General features: G+C 39.8%; 1 protein-coding gene across 1 annotated transcript in view; it reads left to right on the forward strand.

Moving 5' to 3' along the window:
- The window catches only part of AKAP6 (A-kinase anchoring protein 6), a gene marked incomplete at its 3' end in the record, with an annotated part of 393,582 nt that overhangs the window by 96,223 nt on the left and 278,761 nt on the right, over window positions 1–18,598 (forward strand). Inside the window, exons 2-3 of the mRNA XM_080707612.1 lie at window positions 521–772; window positions 9,388–11,151. Of these exons, the coding sequence (XP_080563738.1) occupies window positions 521–772; window positions 9,388–11,151 (2,016 nt within the window). The remainder of the gene's footprint in view (window positions 1–520; window positions 773–9,387; window positions 11,152–18,598) is intronic.

Below are 18,598 nucleotides of genomic sequence, written 5' to 3' on the forward strand. Positions count from 1 at the left end.
GTTCTTCTTTATTGCTGAATAGGATTCAATTGTGTGCATTAAGTATGATTAGCCAGTCACAGAGAGGAAAGGATCGTATGTTTTCTCTCACATGTAGAAGCTAGGGAATAACCGGAATACAAGAGACTTTAGATAATGAAGGTGAAGCCCCAATGGAGTGGCGGGGGGGGGGGGGTTCTAGGGAAGAGGGGGAATCAATGAGGGAAGCACTTCCATTGGTGTCATGAACATATGTGAAATCACTCATGCCAATCTCAATACCACACATATGGGGAAGAGGAGGGAATGGGGAGGAAGCTGGGGAGAAGCTCACCAAGTACTGTGTGCACATAAGTACTACACTGTGATATGAGACTACAATGTACCAATAAAAGTATATTACAAACAACAACAGCACAGGTCATATACTGCAGGCCTTAATAACTGGTGTTAGGTAAGAGTGATCTTTTTTTTTTACCACCCACTCACTCTCAGGGAGAGGGAAACCTGTTCTCACATATTTTGCTTTTCTTTACTTCAGGACATTTGTGAAGATATTTCCGACCATGTTGAGCAGATCCATGCCCTTCTTGAAACGGAGTTCTCCCTGAAGCTGCTGTCCTACTCTGTCAATGTGATTGTGGACATCCACGCAGTGCAGCTGCTCTGGCACCAGCTCCGCGTCTCGGTGCTGGTTCTGCGGGAGCGCATCCTGCAGGGCCTGCAGGACGCTAATGGTAACTACACCAGGCAGACAGACATCCTGCAGGCGTTCTCTGAAGAGACTAAGGAGGTGAGGGCTCTTTTTGAAATCACATAATGCCTCATCAAGTGTGACCATTCAAGAATGTTTTTAGTTATGAGATATAGGGTAGGAATTATCTGTAGGTAAATAAGCAGGTTCTGACCTGGGCTTGAATCTAGGTATAATGATCAGAAGCTTGGGTACTTCTCATGTGAATAACGCTTTAGACTAGCATTAACTCACACCTGATCGTTTGCACAGACAACCATCCGTAACTGTTGGTACTGATGTGAGTTATGGTTCCACTTTGATTATTTAATAAATATTTGCCGAGTACTTATTATGTCTAGGGACTAGGTGCTAAGAATACAACAGTGATCAAAACATACTGTCTACCTTCGAGGAACTTCGAGGCTAGTGGGAAACTGAGAGACCAAACAAACATTAAGGCCAAATTGTGATAAGTCTAAAAGATGTGGTTGGAGCATGGAGACGGACACCTAACTTAGACAGGAAGGGCTTTCCAGGAGCATTCTAACCTGAAACTTGAAGGAGAGGTAAGATAAAATACTGTAGACAGTGGGAACTCAGAGTTAAGAGAGGAGGACAGTTCCCAACCCACAGGGCCAGAGGAAAAAGCTCAAGGGAGCAAGAAGCAGGATTTGAGCTGATAGGTAAGCGGAGGTTAGATCACAAAGATAAGAAGCCCTGAATGCCACATTAAGAGAATTGGACCTTATTTTGAAGAAGTATTTATCCGGGTAACTGGTTTGATTACAGTAATGCTTTAGAAAAATTATACTAGGTGCAGTGAATCAAATAGACAGGAGAATGTTATATATAGAACAAATTTATTTTTATTAATCATGTTAATAGTACTTTAAATAGTTTGCCATTTATTTATTTATTTATTTATTATTTATTTATTTATTTGTTTATTGCAGTACTAGAGATTGAGCCCAGGGGCATTCTACCTTTGAGCTACACCTCCAGCCCTATTTTTTATTCTTTATTTTGAAACAACATCTCACTACATTGCAGAGGGCCTCACTAAGTAACTGAGTCTGACTGTGGACCTGTGATCTTCCTGTCTCAGCCTCCCAAGTACTGGGATTACAAGCATGTACCAAAATGCTTGGCTAGTTTATCATTATTGATGAATAGTTTTAGAATGAACACTAACTCTGAATCTACGTGAACTCTGTTATTCTCAAATAAAATTGACATATGTTTATAGAAAAAGCATAATGTAGCCAGGTACAGTGGTACATGTCTATAATCCCAATACTTGTGGGGCTGAGACCAGAAGATTGCAGGTTGGAGCCTAGGCAATTTAGGCTTGTTTAAAAATAAGTAAGTTAATAAAATAGGTGGGAGCATAACTCAGTGTTAGAACATGACTAGGTTCAATATCCAGTCTCCCTCTCTCCTCTCACCTCTCTCTTCTTTCTTCTCTCCTCTCTCTCCCTTATTCCCTCCCTCTTTTCCTCTCTCCCTCTCTTCTTTCTCTCTTTTTCTCTCTGTCTCTGTCTGTCTGTCTGTCTGTCTGTCTCTCTCTCTCTCTCTCTCTCTCTTTCACACACACACACACTGTGCTTGCTAAAGAGAAAAAATAAACATATATGGGTACTATGTGTGTGTGTGTTGTCTTACAGATCTTGACACCCATTTTAGAACTCTACTACTAGTTTTGTGGAAAATATATATTCTCTAAGTTAATAAATTTATATAAGTAGGCTAAAGAGCCTTAAAATTTGTATTTGATAATTCACTAGTTTATTAATGTATTAATGTTTCAGTGGCCTCAACATTATCAACACCACAGAAAAGCCTGTACTCATCTTCATAAATGACTTATTCTGATTGATCTTTATTTGTCCAAAATAAAAATTCTTTTGCTATAGAAAAATCTCTGTAGGGCCTAGGAACCTATTAGAATCAAAATCTATTATGCTGATTTTTAACTTTGTCACAGTTTTTGTTTTTGTTAGTTCTATCTGTAACTGGGACAGACAAAAGGTGATGTAAATTTAGTAGTAACTGTAGGACGAACATGTGGGTTGCGTTAGTTCCCAAATGCCATCCCTCCAGTTAGGTCCACAGAAGATTCTCAGTTGGGATTCTTGCGCTTATGGGAGAATCTTAAGTATCTTAAGCTGACTAACTTTGCCCTAAATTGTAAATCCATGAGGATACATGCTAATGGAAATGAAGGACGAGGAAGATCTGTCTACATTCTATGAAAATTTTTCTTTAGATCTATCTACTTTATACTACTAGAAAGAACATTATAAATCACTGATCCACACTAATTCGCTTTCCATATTCATTTATTTGTTCAATAAACAGTTATTAATCATCACCTTTTTGTTGTGGGGGTGTAGATATAGCAGCAATGTAGAGTTGATTATTATCACTGTCATTACAGTTGCTTTATGAATACACTTATCATGTACTTATTGGAAATTATATCATTCATTAAGTAGGAGCTTAAGAAGGAATGAAAAGAAGCCAGGTGTGATCGTGCATGCCTGTAATCCCAGATACATGGGAGGCTGAGGCAGGAGGATTGCAAGTTTGAGAACAGCCAACTAAGTGAGACCTTGTCTCAAGATAAAATGAAAAAAAAAAGGAAAAGACTGTGAATGTTGCTCAGTGATAGAGCACTTGCCTAGCACGTGCGAGGCACTGGGTTTCATCCCCAATTACACACACACACACACGTACACACGTAAGAAGACATCGAGGCTAATGGTAATGGCCACTGTTTTTACAGTTGTGTCATGAGTTTATGTTAAGTAGCATCCATAATGGTTCTCACTCAACAATTATTTATGGATTTTATTTGAAGCAGTTTAATGCATTCTTATGTCTTAGGTCAGTCTTTAGTATTTAGAGACAGAAATGTGTTGTATGAGGGGCAGAGGAATAGTGGATTTTCATCTGCTTCATGAATGTTTTCTATGAACTGAAGTTCTGCCTCTATTATCATGCTTACTCAAACTGGGTTTCTGATCCTATTTGTGATTCTAGTGGGATTCTGTGGGAATAAAAAATATGGATTAGAGCTGGGCGTGGTGGCGCATGCTTGTAATCCCCACACTTGGGAGGCTGAGACAGGAGGATCGCACAGGTTGGAAGCCAGCCTCAGCTACCTAGTGAGGCTTTCAGCAACTTAGTGAGACCCTGTTTCCAAATAAAATATAAAAAAAAATATGGATTGTTTTACTTGTTTCTGCCCACACACTGGAATTATGGAAAAAAGGGATGGAATTGGGATAATATTTTCAGCTTTATCAGAATAACTTCAGCTCTGATAGATTTGTAGATTGAAGAGAAAAATGGTAAAACAAATCAAAGCAAAACACTGATACATTAAAATAGTAGCTGTCCTTCAACTAATAAAGGGAGACTCATTTGCCTGTTTTCCAAAGTTAGCTGAATTTTGAAATCACATTAAAGAATAGGTTTAAATTCTAGAAAGTGGCAAGTTCTGACTCTCTCCTTGAGAAAACAAAGTATATGAGTTTTGTTCATTATTTAAATATGTAACAAACCAATTTTTCAGAAAAATTGGCAAATGCCTTACTAAAATAAAATGATCACACATGTGAGCTCAACAATTTTTATAGATTTGATATGAGCAATTGCTGCCTTTTGAAGTTTGAAGTCAGTATTAATGTAGGGTGACAAAATCCTTTCCTCACGCAGCTCTGGGAGGTGTGCAGGGCAGGTGCTGTTACCCTCATTTTATAGGTGTTATTGTAGCTATCCTATGTACTTTATGTTGATGTACTGAGAATTCATTATAGAGATTAATAATTTGATTCATAATTTCAGCCTTTAGAAAATGGAGATTCTATTAGTAATATAAGTAAAAATAGTAAAAGATTTTTGTCTACTTTCCCCTTTGCCCATCAGAATTGAACTTCCTGACATTTCCTACCATACTTGTTCTCAGTCTACTTCTGCTCTGTAGAATGCATTAGAATCATATATTTCTAACACGGCAGAGCAGAAAGTAATTTAAATTAGTCACTCTGGTCTAAGGACATGGGAGTGTGTGGCATTCTGGTAAAGGTTCATGAGTTTATATGTTAGAAGTTAAAACATAACAAACACATGTGGTGAGATTAGAGGAGTTTGGAGAGAGAAGGATATGCCAAAATGTTTTACTATGCCTATACTTAAAACAATGAAATTCTATTTCTAATTTTCTTCTCAGTAAGAACACTAAATTAGGATACAAAAGTGATTATAAGTAAGCAATAACTATTCATACACTCAAGGCATTTTAATAGGGAAAGATCATCTAAATTATGAATATTAAATTTTGTGTTCAGTTGTTGGCAAAATACAGTATAGTATTGATAAAATAAAGATCTAAGAAAGCATTTGGAACTAGGCATCATTTAGTGTAACTATGAGTAAAGAATAAAGCAAAATTTCTTGCTTCAAATTAGAATAAAAATATGTGTGAGTGGGAGGACTTCCTTGATGTCTGCGGCAAGATGGAAGCCAATAATAAAGTGAATAAATTATTACTTCCATAAAATATAACCTTCATCTGAAAGCTACTTCATAGCATATTAAACAGAGGGGTACCTGAGTGAAACCATTTTGAGGCAGCTCTGAAAAAAGCTCTTTGCACTAACAAGTAAATGTGATATTTCTTTTTTTTTATTTTTTTGGTGGTACTGGGGTTCCTGGAAGCCCTTCTACCGATGGGCCTCACTCCCAGACCTATTTTATACTTTATATTTGGAAACAGGGTCTCTTAAGCCAGCAAGGCTGGCTCCGAACCAGCGCGATCCTCCTGTCTCTGCCTCCCAAGCGCAGCAGGGATTACAGGCGTGCGCCACCACGCCCGGCTAAATGTGATATTTCTAAAGTAAAAAAGGAAGTAAAACCACCTTGTCCTTATTCCCTAATTCCATGCTCACCTGGGTCTGTATTACTTACATGCATTAGAAAACTCTGTGGGAAGATGCTGTGGAAGGAGGCAAAGAGACTAAAAGTCTTAGGGATATTAAGTAGTATTTTAAATAATGAGATTCATTCTTAACCTGATTTGAGAAACTTCAGAGAACTTTCTTTCTTAAAATTCCCTCTGTGTAATAAAAGACTGTTCTGGTTTTGCTTGCTTGTTTGTGTTTTGTTTTATTTAGGGAGGGAATTTTTAACATTAAAAATATGATATAAATTAAAAATAGTTACCCTCAAATGGCAGTCACTCAACCATTTCACTAGTTGAGATAGTTGGCCTTGCTAGAAACAGAATCCGAAAGGGCTCTTTTTGGTGTTTTGGAATAGGATATTTTCTTTTCCAAACCAGGTACAGGCCAGAAATTCTTTAGATTTAAGAAAAGGCAGTCAGACTCTATTCTTGAGATATAGGCCTGTATTTATCCCACATGTTTATTCAGTATATTCATTTAATATTATTTATTGAACGTATATCATTCAAGACAGTGTCCCTGGTCTCCAGGGACTGTGACCACCAAAATGGGATTAAATATACTCTGAGGGCAGAGTTTTCTCTGTTTGTCCAAAGGCAGGTGGCTGGTAATTTCAGGAGTAGAACTGTTATTGGAACTCCCAAATTTGTCTTTTCTGTATCAGTCATTGAAACACTTTTCTTTAATGCCTCCACCTCAAAGTACTACATTGCAGTAACTATGATAGAAATGATAGAAAAAAACCTTGTAAATTTCATCTAGTTGGTAATTTAAGGAGGCCTGATGAGATGATTGACACTTAACCATCATTTATAATATTGTTTCTATAAAGAATAACTTCTGAGCAATGAAGAACCACATTGAAAGATTTTAAAAAATGCAATCTGAAAAAAATAAATGCAATCTATTTTTATATTGGAAATCTCACTATTATCCTCTTACAAATTGCACAAAAGTCTGACTTTTGTTTTTACTGACTCATTCCTTGGTGTTTATAGCTTCTGCCTGTTATTTAAAGAGCCCAGTCTAAGTCTGAAGGTCAAAAGTCATACAGTTCCAGTAAGATAATTTTTGTTGAACTTGGCAGTTAATACTGATTTCTTATTTTGTACAGTATAATTTAGCATTGGAAGTAACTCTCATCTTAATGAAATATTCCTCCTCAATGTATTTTTTACTAAAAGCAGTATTATGATAAGTAATGAGTAAACATTCACTGAGCTCTTAGCCATGTACCAGATTGTGTCTTATATATATGATCTCCCTTAAGCCTTTAAGCATCCTTATTACATGGCTTATTATTTCCTTATTAAAGATGAAGGAAGTAATGAGTTTGAGCAACTTCAAACTACTGGCCTATAGTCACATCACTACTTAGTGTTAGGGCCAGAATTAGACTCTGAAGCTTGGGCTTTTATTCATTGAAATCAACTAAAAGTATACAGTAAGAGGAAGAAATTACATGAAGGGATAGAGACATTCTAAAATGTCATCATTTATTCATTCAACAGATTTATTTTTGAGTGCTTCCTCTCTTTGGATCTCTATGCTAACGCTACAGGCACCCTAGTCAGTCAACTATTTTCTATGTGATTTATATACTCTCAGGGAGTTTCCAAACACATCTGTCAAATAATCATAATAATATTTATTTACCTTAAGGTAAATGCTTAAAGGAAAAATAGCATAGATTTGAGAGTTTAAAATATTCTGACTTAGACAAGGGTCTGGAATCTTGAAGAAGTGAAAACCTGAGCTAAGATCTAAGGAGTGACTGCTGAGTCAGATAGTTAAGAGGTAAAAGTGGGAAGTTTTCCTGATAGGAAGCAATACCAGCAAAGGTCCTGTGGCAGGAGGAAACGTGGCATGTTCTGAGCTATAAGGAGAGCATTGTGGTTGGGTGTAACCAAGAAAGGGAGAGTGCAGGAAAGAGGCCTCTTAAAACTTGACCTTGGATAGGTTTGGATTTTTAACCTAACAATAAGAAGAAGCTACTAAAGAATTTTAAGCAAAGAAGTAACAGTACAAAATTTGTAATTTATAAAGGTTATTCTGGTGGCAGTGTGGAAAACAAATCGGAGGAGGGGAAATGTGAGCTTAAAGCAATATCCAGTGGTCAGAACTTGGACTTTGGGCCAGGCAGTGTTGGTCCATGGCCTAGCGTGGTCCAGAGTCAGGATGCCGTGTGCTACTTCTGTACTTTCTTTTGGTTCAGGATTCTCTTTTGTAAAACTGAGTGGTAGTACAGATCACAGAAGAAAGCTGCAAGGATTAAATGAAAAAGTAATAAGAGTCAACTGTCACCAATTACAGATGAAGAAATGGAAGCTTAGAACAGTTAAATAAGGCTCTTTGTCATCATGATAAAGATTTATCTGGAGGTTGTGGAGTGAGAGTGGAGGAAGGGGAAGATAAAGTCAAGGCAAAGGTCTAAAGGAACAGAACATTCCCAAACCCCAAAATATAAATGCACAGAGAACCCCACATAAGATGCTGGAGAGGCAACGTCTTAGGATAGCTGAGTTGAAAGGGACACGGAGTCCAGCTATCACATGGGATCTGACTTCAGTGGTCTCACCCTGGTTACCACTCCAGCAGAACATCTGAGGTATAAAAAGATTCACTTTTCTATTTCCTTCCTCTATTTCCTAAGGGACTGGATTAAACAAGACTGCCATCCAGCCTGGTATGCCTAATAGGATTCCAGAGGCCCTTTTACCTCAAATCATCAATCAAACATCTCCCTGTCTTGTTGTGTGATATTAGAAACTAGATTAGAGGAGCTGGGGGTGCAGCTCAGTGGTAGAGTACTTCCTTAGAATGCACAAGGCCCTGAGTTTTATCCCCAGTATCACTTTAACTGTTACATTAGCAAAGCAACAAAAGCCTTTAGGTCACAAATAGTAAAAAACTAAAGCACTTGTAATGCTGGTTCTTAGCATGGAGAAGTTTCAAAACAAATTAGCCTACCTGAAATTATAAATAATAAGTGAAGTAGGCACATAATATTTAACATATACTGGTGGGAGGAGGGGGAGGGGATAAATGCATGCAGAGGAAGGATATGAAGCTGAGATGATAAAAATTTGACATTGATTAATTTTCTTCAGAATTGCCCATATGTACTTTGTAAGTGTATGGCCAGACGGAAAATGTTCAACTATTTATGTTAGGTATTTGCAAATTCTGTAGTTCACCTTCCTGAAATTTGTGAATATATATTTAACATGATTGGCTTAGTACAACTAATTATTCCACTTAAAATATCTATTGAGCGTCTACTACAACCTAGCTACTGTTGTAACTGTTGTAGTAATAGCAAAATGCAAGACACAGATATTCATAGAGGCTTTTACTTACATTGCGTGGTTCTCAGAAATTTTATTACGTAAGACTTAAGAAATGATTGTTAAAGGACTAATACACTATTTTTAAATAGAAAGGTAAGAATGGATATTTTGGGCTTTAATTTGACCATTTTTACTAAGGCTCTGTGCTCCAGATTAAAGAAATATTTTTAAAGTCAATGAACAGGATATTGCATATAAACAATTAGGTGATTGATTAATATACCTTTTTGTATGTTCAAACAGAAGTAATTGAGACAGACACATTTCTGACCTCTAGAATGGCCTTACTGAGATTTTATGAGTACAGGTAATTGATGTTGCATTTACTGAAAACCATCGTAATTCTCTGTTTCAGGGCCGGCTTGATTCTCTAACAGAAGTGGATGACTCAGGACAGTTAACTATCAAATGTTCTCAAAATTATTTGTCTTTGGATTGTGGTATTACTGCATTTGAACTGTCTGACTACAGTCCGAGTGAAGATTTGCTCAGTGGCCTGGGTGACATGACCTCTAGTCAGGTCAAAGCCAAACCCTTTGACTCTTGGAGCTACAGTGAAATGGAAAAAGAGTTCCCTGAGCTTATCAGAAGTGTTGGGCTACTCAGCGTGGCTGCTGACCCCCTCCCGTCCACCTACAGTGAAGCGGTTGGTGAGGAGGCGTCTCAAGTATCTCTTTCAGCAGAGGACAAAGGTGGGTGTGAGGAAAACAGTGTTTCTGCAGTTGAAGAGCAGCCAGGCTCCATGCCAGGGACATCATCTTCAGGAGAAGTTCTGACACATACTACTCAGTCCTCTTCTGAGATTGTGAAACAAGAGTCCAATTTCTCCTCCCATCTTGGTGCAAAGAATCATCAGCCTCTTCCTTCTGATAATGCAACCCCCAAGCGATCCATCAGAGATTGCTTTAATTATAATGAGGACTCTCCCACACAGCCCACATTGCCAAAAAGAGGGCTTTTTCTTAAAGAGGAAACTCTTAAGAATGACCCAGGAGGTAGCGATGCCAAGAAGCAGATGGCTGATCTGAAGCCTGAGATGAGCAGAAGCACCCCTTCGCTGGTGGATCCTCCCGATAGGTCTAAGCTCTGCCTGCTGTTAGAGTCTTCCTACTCCAATAGCCCTTCTGTTGCCAGCCATTCCTATGAGTGTTTGTACAAGGTGGGGGTTGGGAATCTTGAAAACATAGTCAAAAGTCACATTAAAGAAATATCTTCCAGCCTAGGAAGGCTCAATGACTGTCATAAAGAGAAACCTCGAGTTAAAAAGTCACGCAAGACTTTGGAAGAGGTGCTCCTGTGCCGAACACCAAAACGGGGAACGGGTTTGGGCAAGCAAGCTGAAAGCTTAAGGAGCTCAGCAGTGCTTAATAGAATGCCTTCCTGTACTTCCAAGACCACAGAGGGGCCAGAAACAGACTCTGCTTCCACATCTTCACTGGAGCTGTGTAGTCAGAGAAGTCAGAACGACACGTTGCCAGTACAGTCAGAAACATCCAGTTCACCACCTGTTACTCAGAGTGAGTCATCTGTGGACTCAGACAGCATCGGTTCTTCAATACCACCTCTTTCAAAACATGAAATCAAAGAAGGCTCCTCCTCTTCCCCAAGTCTTGTCACCAGGAATGGTCAGGTTGTGGAGGCCTGGTATGGCTCTGATGAGTACCTAGCGCTGCCCTCTCATCTTAAGCAGACGGAAGTGTTAGCTCTGAAGTTAGAAAATCTAACCAAGCTTCTGCCTCAGAAACCCAGAGGAGAAACCATTCAGAATATTGATGACTGGGAACTGTCTGAAATGAATTCAGATTCTGAGATCTATCCAACGTACCATGTGAAGAAAAAACACACAAGGCTAGGCAGAGTGTCTCCAAGCTCATCTAGTGATATAGCCTCTTCCCTGGGTGAGAGCATTGAATCTGGGCCCCTGAGTGACATTCTTTCTGATGAGGATCTGGGTATGCCTCTCTCTGGCCTGAAAAAATACATCGATGAGAAATCAGAGAGAACATCATCCTCTGAGAAAAACGAGAGACAGTCTGCTGCAAAAACAGCTTTAATTCAAAAACTAATGCAAGATATTCAACATCAAGACAACTATGAAGCCATATGGGAAAAAATAGAGGTAAGGTGGTCTTAATTTGAATGATTTCTTCCTTGATTTTGGGAAGTAAATGCTGGGAAAAAGTCAGTTCCTCCTCACTCCATTATCAAATATGTTCCTATTCTTAATAAAACTAACCACTTCCCCGAAGAAGAGAAAAAACACAGTGGTCACTGTATGGTGATAGCATATGCATCACTTGGACTGCCCTCAAGGCAGTCTATCCACTTGATGAGTCCCTACTTGGTAGAGAATTCTATACTGACATGGCTCAAACTTAGCAATGTCAATATAGAACTCATTGGGACTTAGGGGTCCCAATGAGTGGTGGGCTCACTGGCTATAACACAAAATACAACAGAAGAATTGCTATGCATACACTAATATCTCATGCATATACAAGTGGAATGTTTTAGTTCCCCTCAGTGCTTTTTGATTCACTTGTTCTGACTCCAGAATAGCTCTCACATCTCTAGTAAGTTCCTGTTGAAATAGATATTTCTAATTTATCTGAAATATTTATTTTTCTTTATTCTTCTCTGTGAGACCACTGACTAATAGACATGCCATAAAAACATATACATGGACTCTGAAATGGGGAATTAATATTATGGGTAAATACATATTTTTTATGAATGGTTAGATGTGATGAAACCATGGAGGAGAGACATCAAAATTGTCAGGGCCAACCTCTATACAATAAGTTATGATTCATTCCTTTAAGAGGAAACTAGGCTAAAAAGATTCACTCTGATTACTGTGGTAATAGCCCCTTTGCCAGAACTCCATTGGAAATAAATCCAATTAATTTGGTCCTCATTATTGTTTATGTTTAGTGACTTAAGTCATGTCTTCTATAATTTGCATGACACTTTACTGTTTATAAAGCTCTTCCAGATGCATGTTATTTTACTTGATCTTCATAGCCATTATGTGAAGAAGGCAGGTCAGGCCAGATTAATCTCCCTTTATATTGATGGAAACAGAGATTTTGTGAGCTTATGTTGTTTTCTCTGAGCTAAAATACTTGGATGGATGAATGTATGGACAGATAGATAGATAGATAGATAGATAGACAGACAGACAGAGAGATTGATAGAGCTGAGACAAATCCATGCAGTTTCATTTAACATTTATGCTGCTATAATCCAAAACAACTGACCATCACAATTTAGGAGAAGGAAGGTTTATGTGCTTACATTTCTGGGATTTCAAGGATTCAGTCCATGTAGGACCTGGTTACAATAAGGGGAGCTCAAGTCATGGTGCAGGAGGCAGAAAAAGGGAGATCCTACTCTCACATCATGGAGGGAGGGAGGGTGAGAGAGAGAGTGGGGGGGGGAGAGAATGAGAACATAGGGAATTTAAGGACACATGCACAGTTCTTTAGGTCACACCTCCAGGGTCCCACCCCCTCCAGCCACACCCTACCTGCATAGGTCACCATTCAGTAAATCAATTATAGTAGATCTATCCACTTATGAGATTACAACCTTCTTGACCTTCTTGACCTAATTTTTTTTGTGTGTGGTACTGGGAATGAAGCCCAGGGGCATTGTATCTCTGAGTGACACCCCCAGCCCTATTTATTATTATTTTTTTTAAATTTTGAAACAGGGTCTCACTGAGTTGCAGAAGGATCCTCTGGTCTCCGCCTCCCGAATGCTGGGATTACAAGTGTGTGCCCACGCCTGGCTTTCCTTGACCTAATTTTATTGAACATTAGTACATGAGCTCTTTAGGGTACATTTTATATCCAAACCATAACACATATCTTCTAATTTTTCATCTGATTTTCTTGTTATATCATGTTCCTCCCTGAAAGAGGTTGGAGTATCTCCCTCACTGAAAAACTAAAACATAAGAGGATAATAGTGTTTAAGAACCATCCAGATTTGACAGAAAATATTGATGTAGCCCCCATGGTTAGTTTAGGGATTTTATTCCCAGTTTTACATGTATGTTTGTTGATAAACATTATTCTGAGACCAATATTATTGTTGAAACTTGACTTACATGTGGAATATATATATATATATATATATATATATATATATATATATATATACACACAATAACTGATAGAAAGAAAGTGCAGGTTCATAAGAGAAAGAAGGAAAAAGTAACATAAATATATAATAATAACATTAATAATATATGTGCATTTATTAACACAAATAATTTATATATAAAAGTATTTATATATGTGTATATATATTATTTATGTATTCAGACAGGCATGGTGGTATACATTCATAATCCCAGTAGTACTTGGGATGCTGAGACAAGAGTATTACAGATTTGAAGCCAGCCTCAGCAACTTAGCAAGAACTTCAACAACTTAGCAGGTCCCTGTTTCAAAATAAAAAATAAAAAGGGCTGGGGGTAGAGTTTCAAAGTGAATTACCTCTGGGTTCAATCCCCAGTACTCTCAAAAAAGTATTTATATATTCAATATTATCAAATATGTACATATTTAGTTCTCACAACAACCCTAATATTAATCCCCCGAGAATGAGGAGACTGAGGCTGAGGCAGTTTTCTCTAGATCCCACTGCATGACTAAATATTCTCATATCTCTCCATAAGTAAGTGGTCAATATGTGCTTCATGTAAGTGTTGTATTGCAGAGCAGAAGTAATGTCAGAGGAACTAGATTTTGGGAAGTTCTTATGAAGTTCTAAACTGTGGGTGAGGTTTTGAAAGATGTACAACACAGAAAAGGAGAAGGAAAATGGGCAAGTTGGGAAGAAGGAGTGTTAATTAAAACTCACAGTTCAGAATGGGAATGAGATATGGGGGTGCAAAGAGTCCTGTCCCCAATGGAAGGACTGTGATCAGAGATAAATGCAAGTTCCATTTTTTTTTTCTTTGCGGGTCTGAGGATGGAACCTAGGGGCATTTGACCTCCGAGCTACACCCCCTGCCCTATTTTTTATTCTTTATTTTGAAACTGGGTCTCACTGAGCTGCAGAAGGCCTCACTAAGTAGCTGAGGCTCTATGCAAACCATGATCCCCCGGTCTCAGCCTCCCAAATGCTGGGATTACAAGCGTGAGCCACCACGCCCGGCTAAGTTCCATATTTTTAATAGACCTGGTTCCCGCAAGGCCCTGAAAGCCACACCAAGGCCATAATTTATCTATCAAGCATCATATCAACTTCTCTGAAAGAGAAATAGAGTGGTAATACCAGCCATAATAACTAATGCTTTTTGATCCCTTATTTTGTATTTGTTCTGTGTTAAGATTTATACATGTCTTGCTCTACTTAAACCCCAGGAGGTAAGATTTTTTTTTTCAGATGAAGAAGCTAAGTCATAACATGACTAGTACACTTCTTATTAACTTGTTCACACCTAATAGGTGCAAAGTCAGTATTTGAACCCAGAGCCAGCACATTAAAGCAGTGTAGGTAATGGCCTCTTAGCCTATCTGGAGAGATTAACTGGCAATAATGGGAAAGATGGGTCTGGCATCTGTGAATGGTAACTTGTGTGGAGATGTCAGCCTGTGGCATCCAGGCTCAGGGACTGCTGTGATATGGACTAGGCAAGGAGAATTATCAAAGAACTGAAGTGGATCTAGGAAAGTGGTTCCAGACCTTGTTCAGTATTAAAATCTGGTCTGGCCCACATTATGTTCTGTTCCATTCTGAGCCTGTTTCTTCTTTTCTAAAAAGAGATGTTTTCACTAGACACTGGTTATGATGCCAACTTCCAACAGTAGCATGCTTTTATTTCATAAGTCTACAAAAATGAACTCGAGACTTGAGAATAGATTAATTCCCTCTGAGAATGAGGATAAATTGAGAAAAGAATAGGGATGATAACCAAGATTCAAATTATAGCCCAGTTTGAGACAGAAACTAAAAAGAGGCTCAGCTGTGGGGACCCAGAAGGAACAGAGAAGATGTTTCAGTGTTAAGTGGATGGTGAGAGAGACATATACTAAGAGGAGCATTAGCATTATTTTTGCAAAAGAGAGATTAAGAAGAATAAGTGTTGGTGGGGGAAAAGTCCAACAACTTTTGCTGCTCAGAAGGTGGGAGCTGTTGCTGCTGCTGCTACCTCATAGACAAGGGAAAACAAATCCAAATGCCAAATAACCCCTTACAGGATTCAGCTTAAAGTTTGAATAATTCCTAGCTTGTCCTATGAACTTCAATATCAAGAACCACAAGTTGAAAACTTAATAGATCATTTTGTATCAAAAAGTCAACTATGAAGCACCTAGACTTTTTCAATTAAAAGAATATATTCTCTGGGTTCTGGTATGACCCAGACAGTGTTGACTTTCTTTTGTATTGTGTATTTTGATTTTTGCCCCCTCCAAAAATTGGTTTTATTTGATGTACCCAAGTCTTAAGTTTCTCAATAAAGAAAAAAATCTCCATAAAAAAGGAAAGAATCAATGAGGAACTTAGAGAATATTAACTTAGTGGGAGGTAGAAGTTGAGTTATAAATGATTGATAAAGTGAGAAAAAAATTATTCCTAATAGCTCTAGGACTTAAATTGTGAAATCAGTATGAGATAATGATGATAGTCCGAAGGAAAGTTCAATAAGTTTCTTTTTTAAAAAAATGTTTTAATTTTAAAATAATTTTAAATAAGTTTTATTATTTGAAGACAAAAGTGGCAAGAGAGCTTGAAATGGCTGGAAAGTGTATAAATGGAAGGCACACAGAGACAACAGTAGGGAATGGTATGTGGAACCCTGTGGGGAGAATTATGGCCTGATATAAAAAAAAATCACAAAATACCAAAGAGTATGTTCTGCTTCTGATTCTTCCTCTTCTGAATGGAGAGTGGTGCATTTTCCTCTTGTCACTCCCTAATTATTTTACTTCCTCTTCCCTTCTGGACACACACAGCAGAAGGTAGAAGGTACAGACAAGCCCACTAACTGAGAGATGTGACAGGACTGTGGCAGAACTTCCCAGGATGACACCTGGGGTTGGTAACTAGTGTCCTACATGTCTGGGAGGTTTCTATCACTTCCCACCCCTTATGTTTGTGTCTTTTAAAGTAGATTGATTTTATTAGTATGATGTTTATTTTAAAAGTATGTTATTTATTTGGAAATTAATTTTTTAATAGATAATGTTTAAAAATGTAGTTATTAACAAATATCCAGTAAATCTACCTTGATCTTGGATTCTGACACCATCATAGGTAATTATTATTGTTTAAGTCTTATATCTTTCAGGAGTTCTTCATATATATTGTTAGTATTTTAAAAACCAGAAAATAAGTTGCAACCTTTCCATCTTTCCTTTAGGATTTATTTGTGGGCCACAAAGAAAATCTCCTCTGTGAGTTCCCAAGGGATGGTGTCTTTTTTTTTTTTTATCTCTGTGAGGGTGGAGAAAATTTTGCTCAAAGGTGATTTACTCAGAACCTACAGTGCGAATAAGTTATCTTAGGTATGAGTGCTCACACCCTGTGGGAACTTCTGAAGGCCTAAAATTAAAAGTGAAATGAGTCGAGCCATTGAATAAGACTCATTTGTTCTAATGCATTCAAGAAATAGAACCAAGACAATGAGGAGAATGGAGGGAAGGACATATCTGAAACAGATGGAATCTAACGGAATTGTGAAAAATTAACTTAGCGTGATATCAGACCACATGTGGTATAACTAATAGGGGTTAGCAAACTAGCTATGGGCCAGACCCTAAGCCTGCTTTCTAAAATACCATTCTACTGGAACACAGCCACGCTTGTTGTCTATGGATGCCTTTGCCCGCAGTGACAGACTTGAGTAGCTGTGACCCGCAAAGGAATTGTGTGTGACCTGCAAAGACTAAGATATTTCCTATCTGGCTCTTTGCAGAGCAAAATTACTGACCCTGTTCTTTTTTTTTTTTTTTTTTTTTCCAATGTTTTCATCAATTTTATTTTATTTTATTTTTTTTATTTTTTTATTTTATTTTATTTTTTTTTATTTTTTTAATTAATTTATTTTTTAAATTGGTGCATTGTAGTCATATATCAATCACATTGGAGTACAAGACTTGAGAGGATATACAAGCACACATCATCCAATTAGCCCTCCTCCAGCCCCCGTCCCATTCCCTCCCCCTCCCTCCATCCCACACTTCTTTGGTGATTTACTTTGATACATTTGTTTATGTACCTCCTGCATTTTAAAGAGGCTCCGTCCACCAGTATTACATACCCTCTGATTGATCACATTAGTTGCTTCACTATAGGGCCCTTTCTATAGCTCAACCTCTTCCTGTTGCCCTTTTCCTCCTAGTTATTGCTGATTAAGAGAAGCGTCTGATTTATATTTTCTGCGATATTTCTCTGTGCATGCTGCGTTGCAAGTACCAATCCCACTCTTGATGGTCCCAGTAGTGGCCTGGCTACTCAGTGGACTGATCCAGACCTCGCTGGCTCACGCAGCGGCCTTGCCTCATGGGAGGACCCAGTTCTGGTCTCGCTGGCCCCTGAACCGGTCAAACCCCTAAGCTGGCTTTGGTCCCGACCTTGGAGGCCGCAGGAGTGAACTTGCCTCACGCCAGGCTCCGATGCTGGCCATTGGCCCCTGCACCGGTCTAACCCCTTGGCAGGATTCCAATCCCGGCCTCGGAGGCCCGAACACTGGTAATGCCTCACGGCAGGCTCCGATGCCGGCCTCACTGGCCCCAGCACCGGCCTAACCCCTTGACAGGCTCTTATCCTGGCCTCAGAGGCCCCAGTACCGGCCTTGCCTCACGGCAGGCTCCGATGCCGGCCTCGCTGGCCCCAGCACCGGCCTAACCCCTCGGCAGGCTCCGATCCCGGCCTCGGAGGCCCCAGCACTGGTCATGCCTCAAGGCAGGCTCCGATGCCGGCCTCGCTGGCCCCAGCACCGGCCTAGCCCCTTGGCAGGCTCTTATCCTGGCCTCGGAGGCCCCAGTACCGGCCTTGCCTCACGGCAGGCTCCGATGCCGGCCTCGCTGGCCCCAGCACCGGCCTAACCCCTCGGCATGCTCCGATCCCGGCCTCGGAGGCCCCAGGACTGGTCATGCCTCACGGCAGGCTCCGCTGCCGGCCTCGTTGGCCCCAGCACCGGCCTAACCTCTCGGCAAGCTCTTATCCTGGCCTCGGAGGCCCCAGTACCGGCCTTGCCTCACGGCAGGCTCCGATGCCGGCCTCACTGGCCCCAGCAGCGGCCTAACCCCTCGGCAGGCTCCGATCCCAGCCTCAGAGGCCCCAGTACCGGCCTTGCCTCAAGGCAGGCTCCGATGCCGGCCTCGCTGGCCCCAGCACCGGCCTAACCCCTTGGCAGGCTCTTATCCTGGCCTCGGAGGCCCCAGTACTGGCCTTGCCTCATGGCAGGCTCCGATGCCGGCCTCGCTGGCCCCAGCACCGGCCTAACCCCTCGGCATGCTCCGATCCCGGCCTCGGAGGCCCCAGCACTGGTCATGCCACACGGCAGGCTCCGCTGCCGGCCTCGTTGGCCCCAGCACCGGCCTAAC

This window comes from Muscardinus avellanarius (assembly GCF_963383645.1).
Source record: "Muscardinus avellanarius genome assembly, chromosome: 12".
Taxonomy (NCBI): Eukaryota; Metazoa; Chordata; class Mammalia; order Rodentia; family Gliridae; genus Muscardinus; species Muscardinus avellanarius.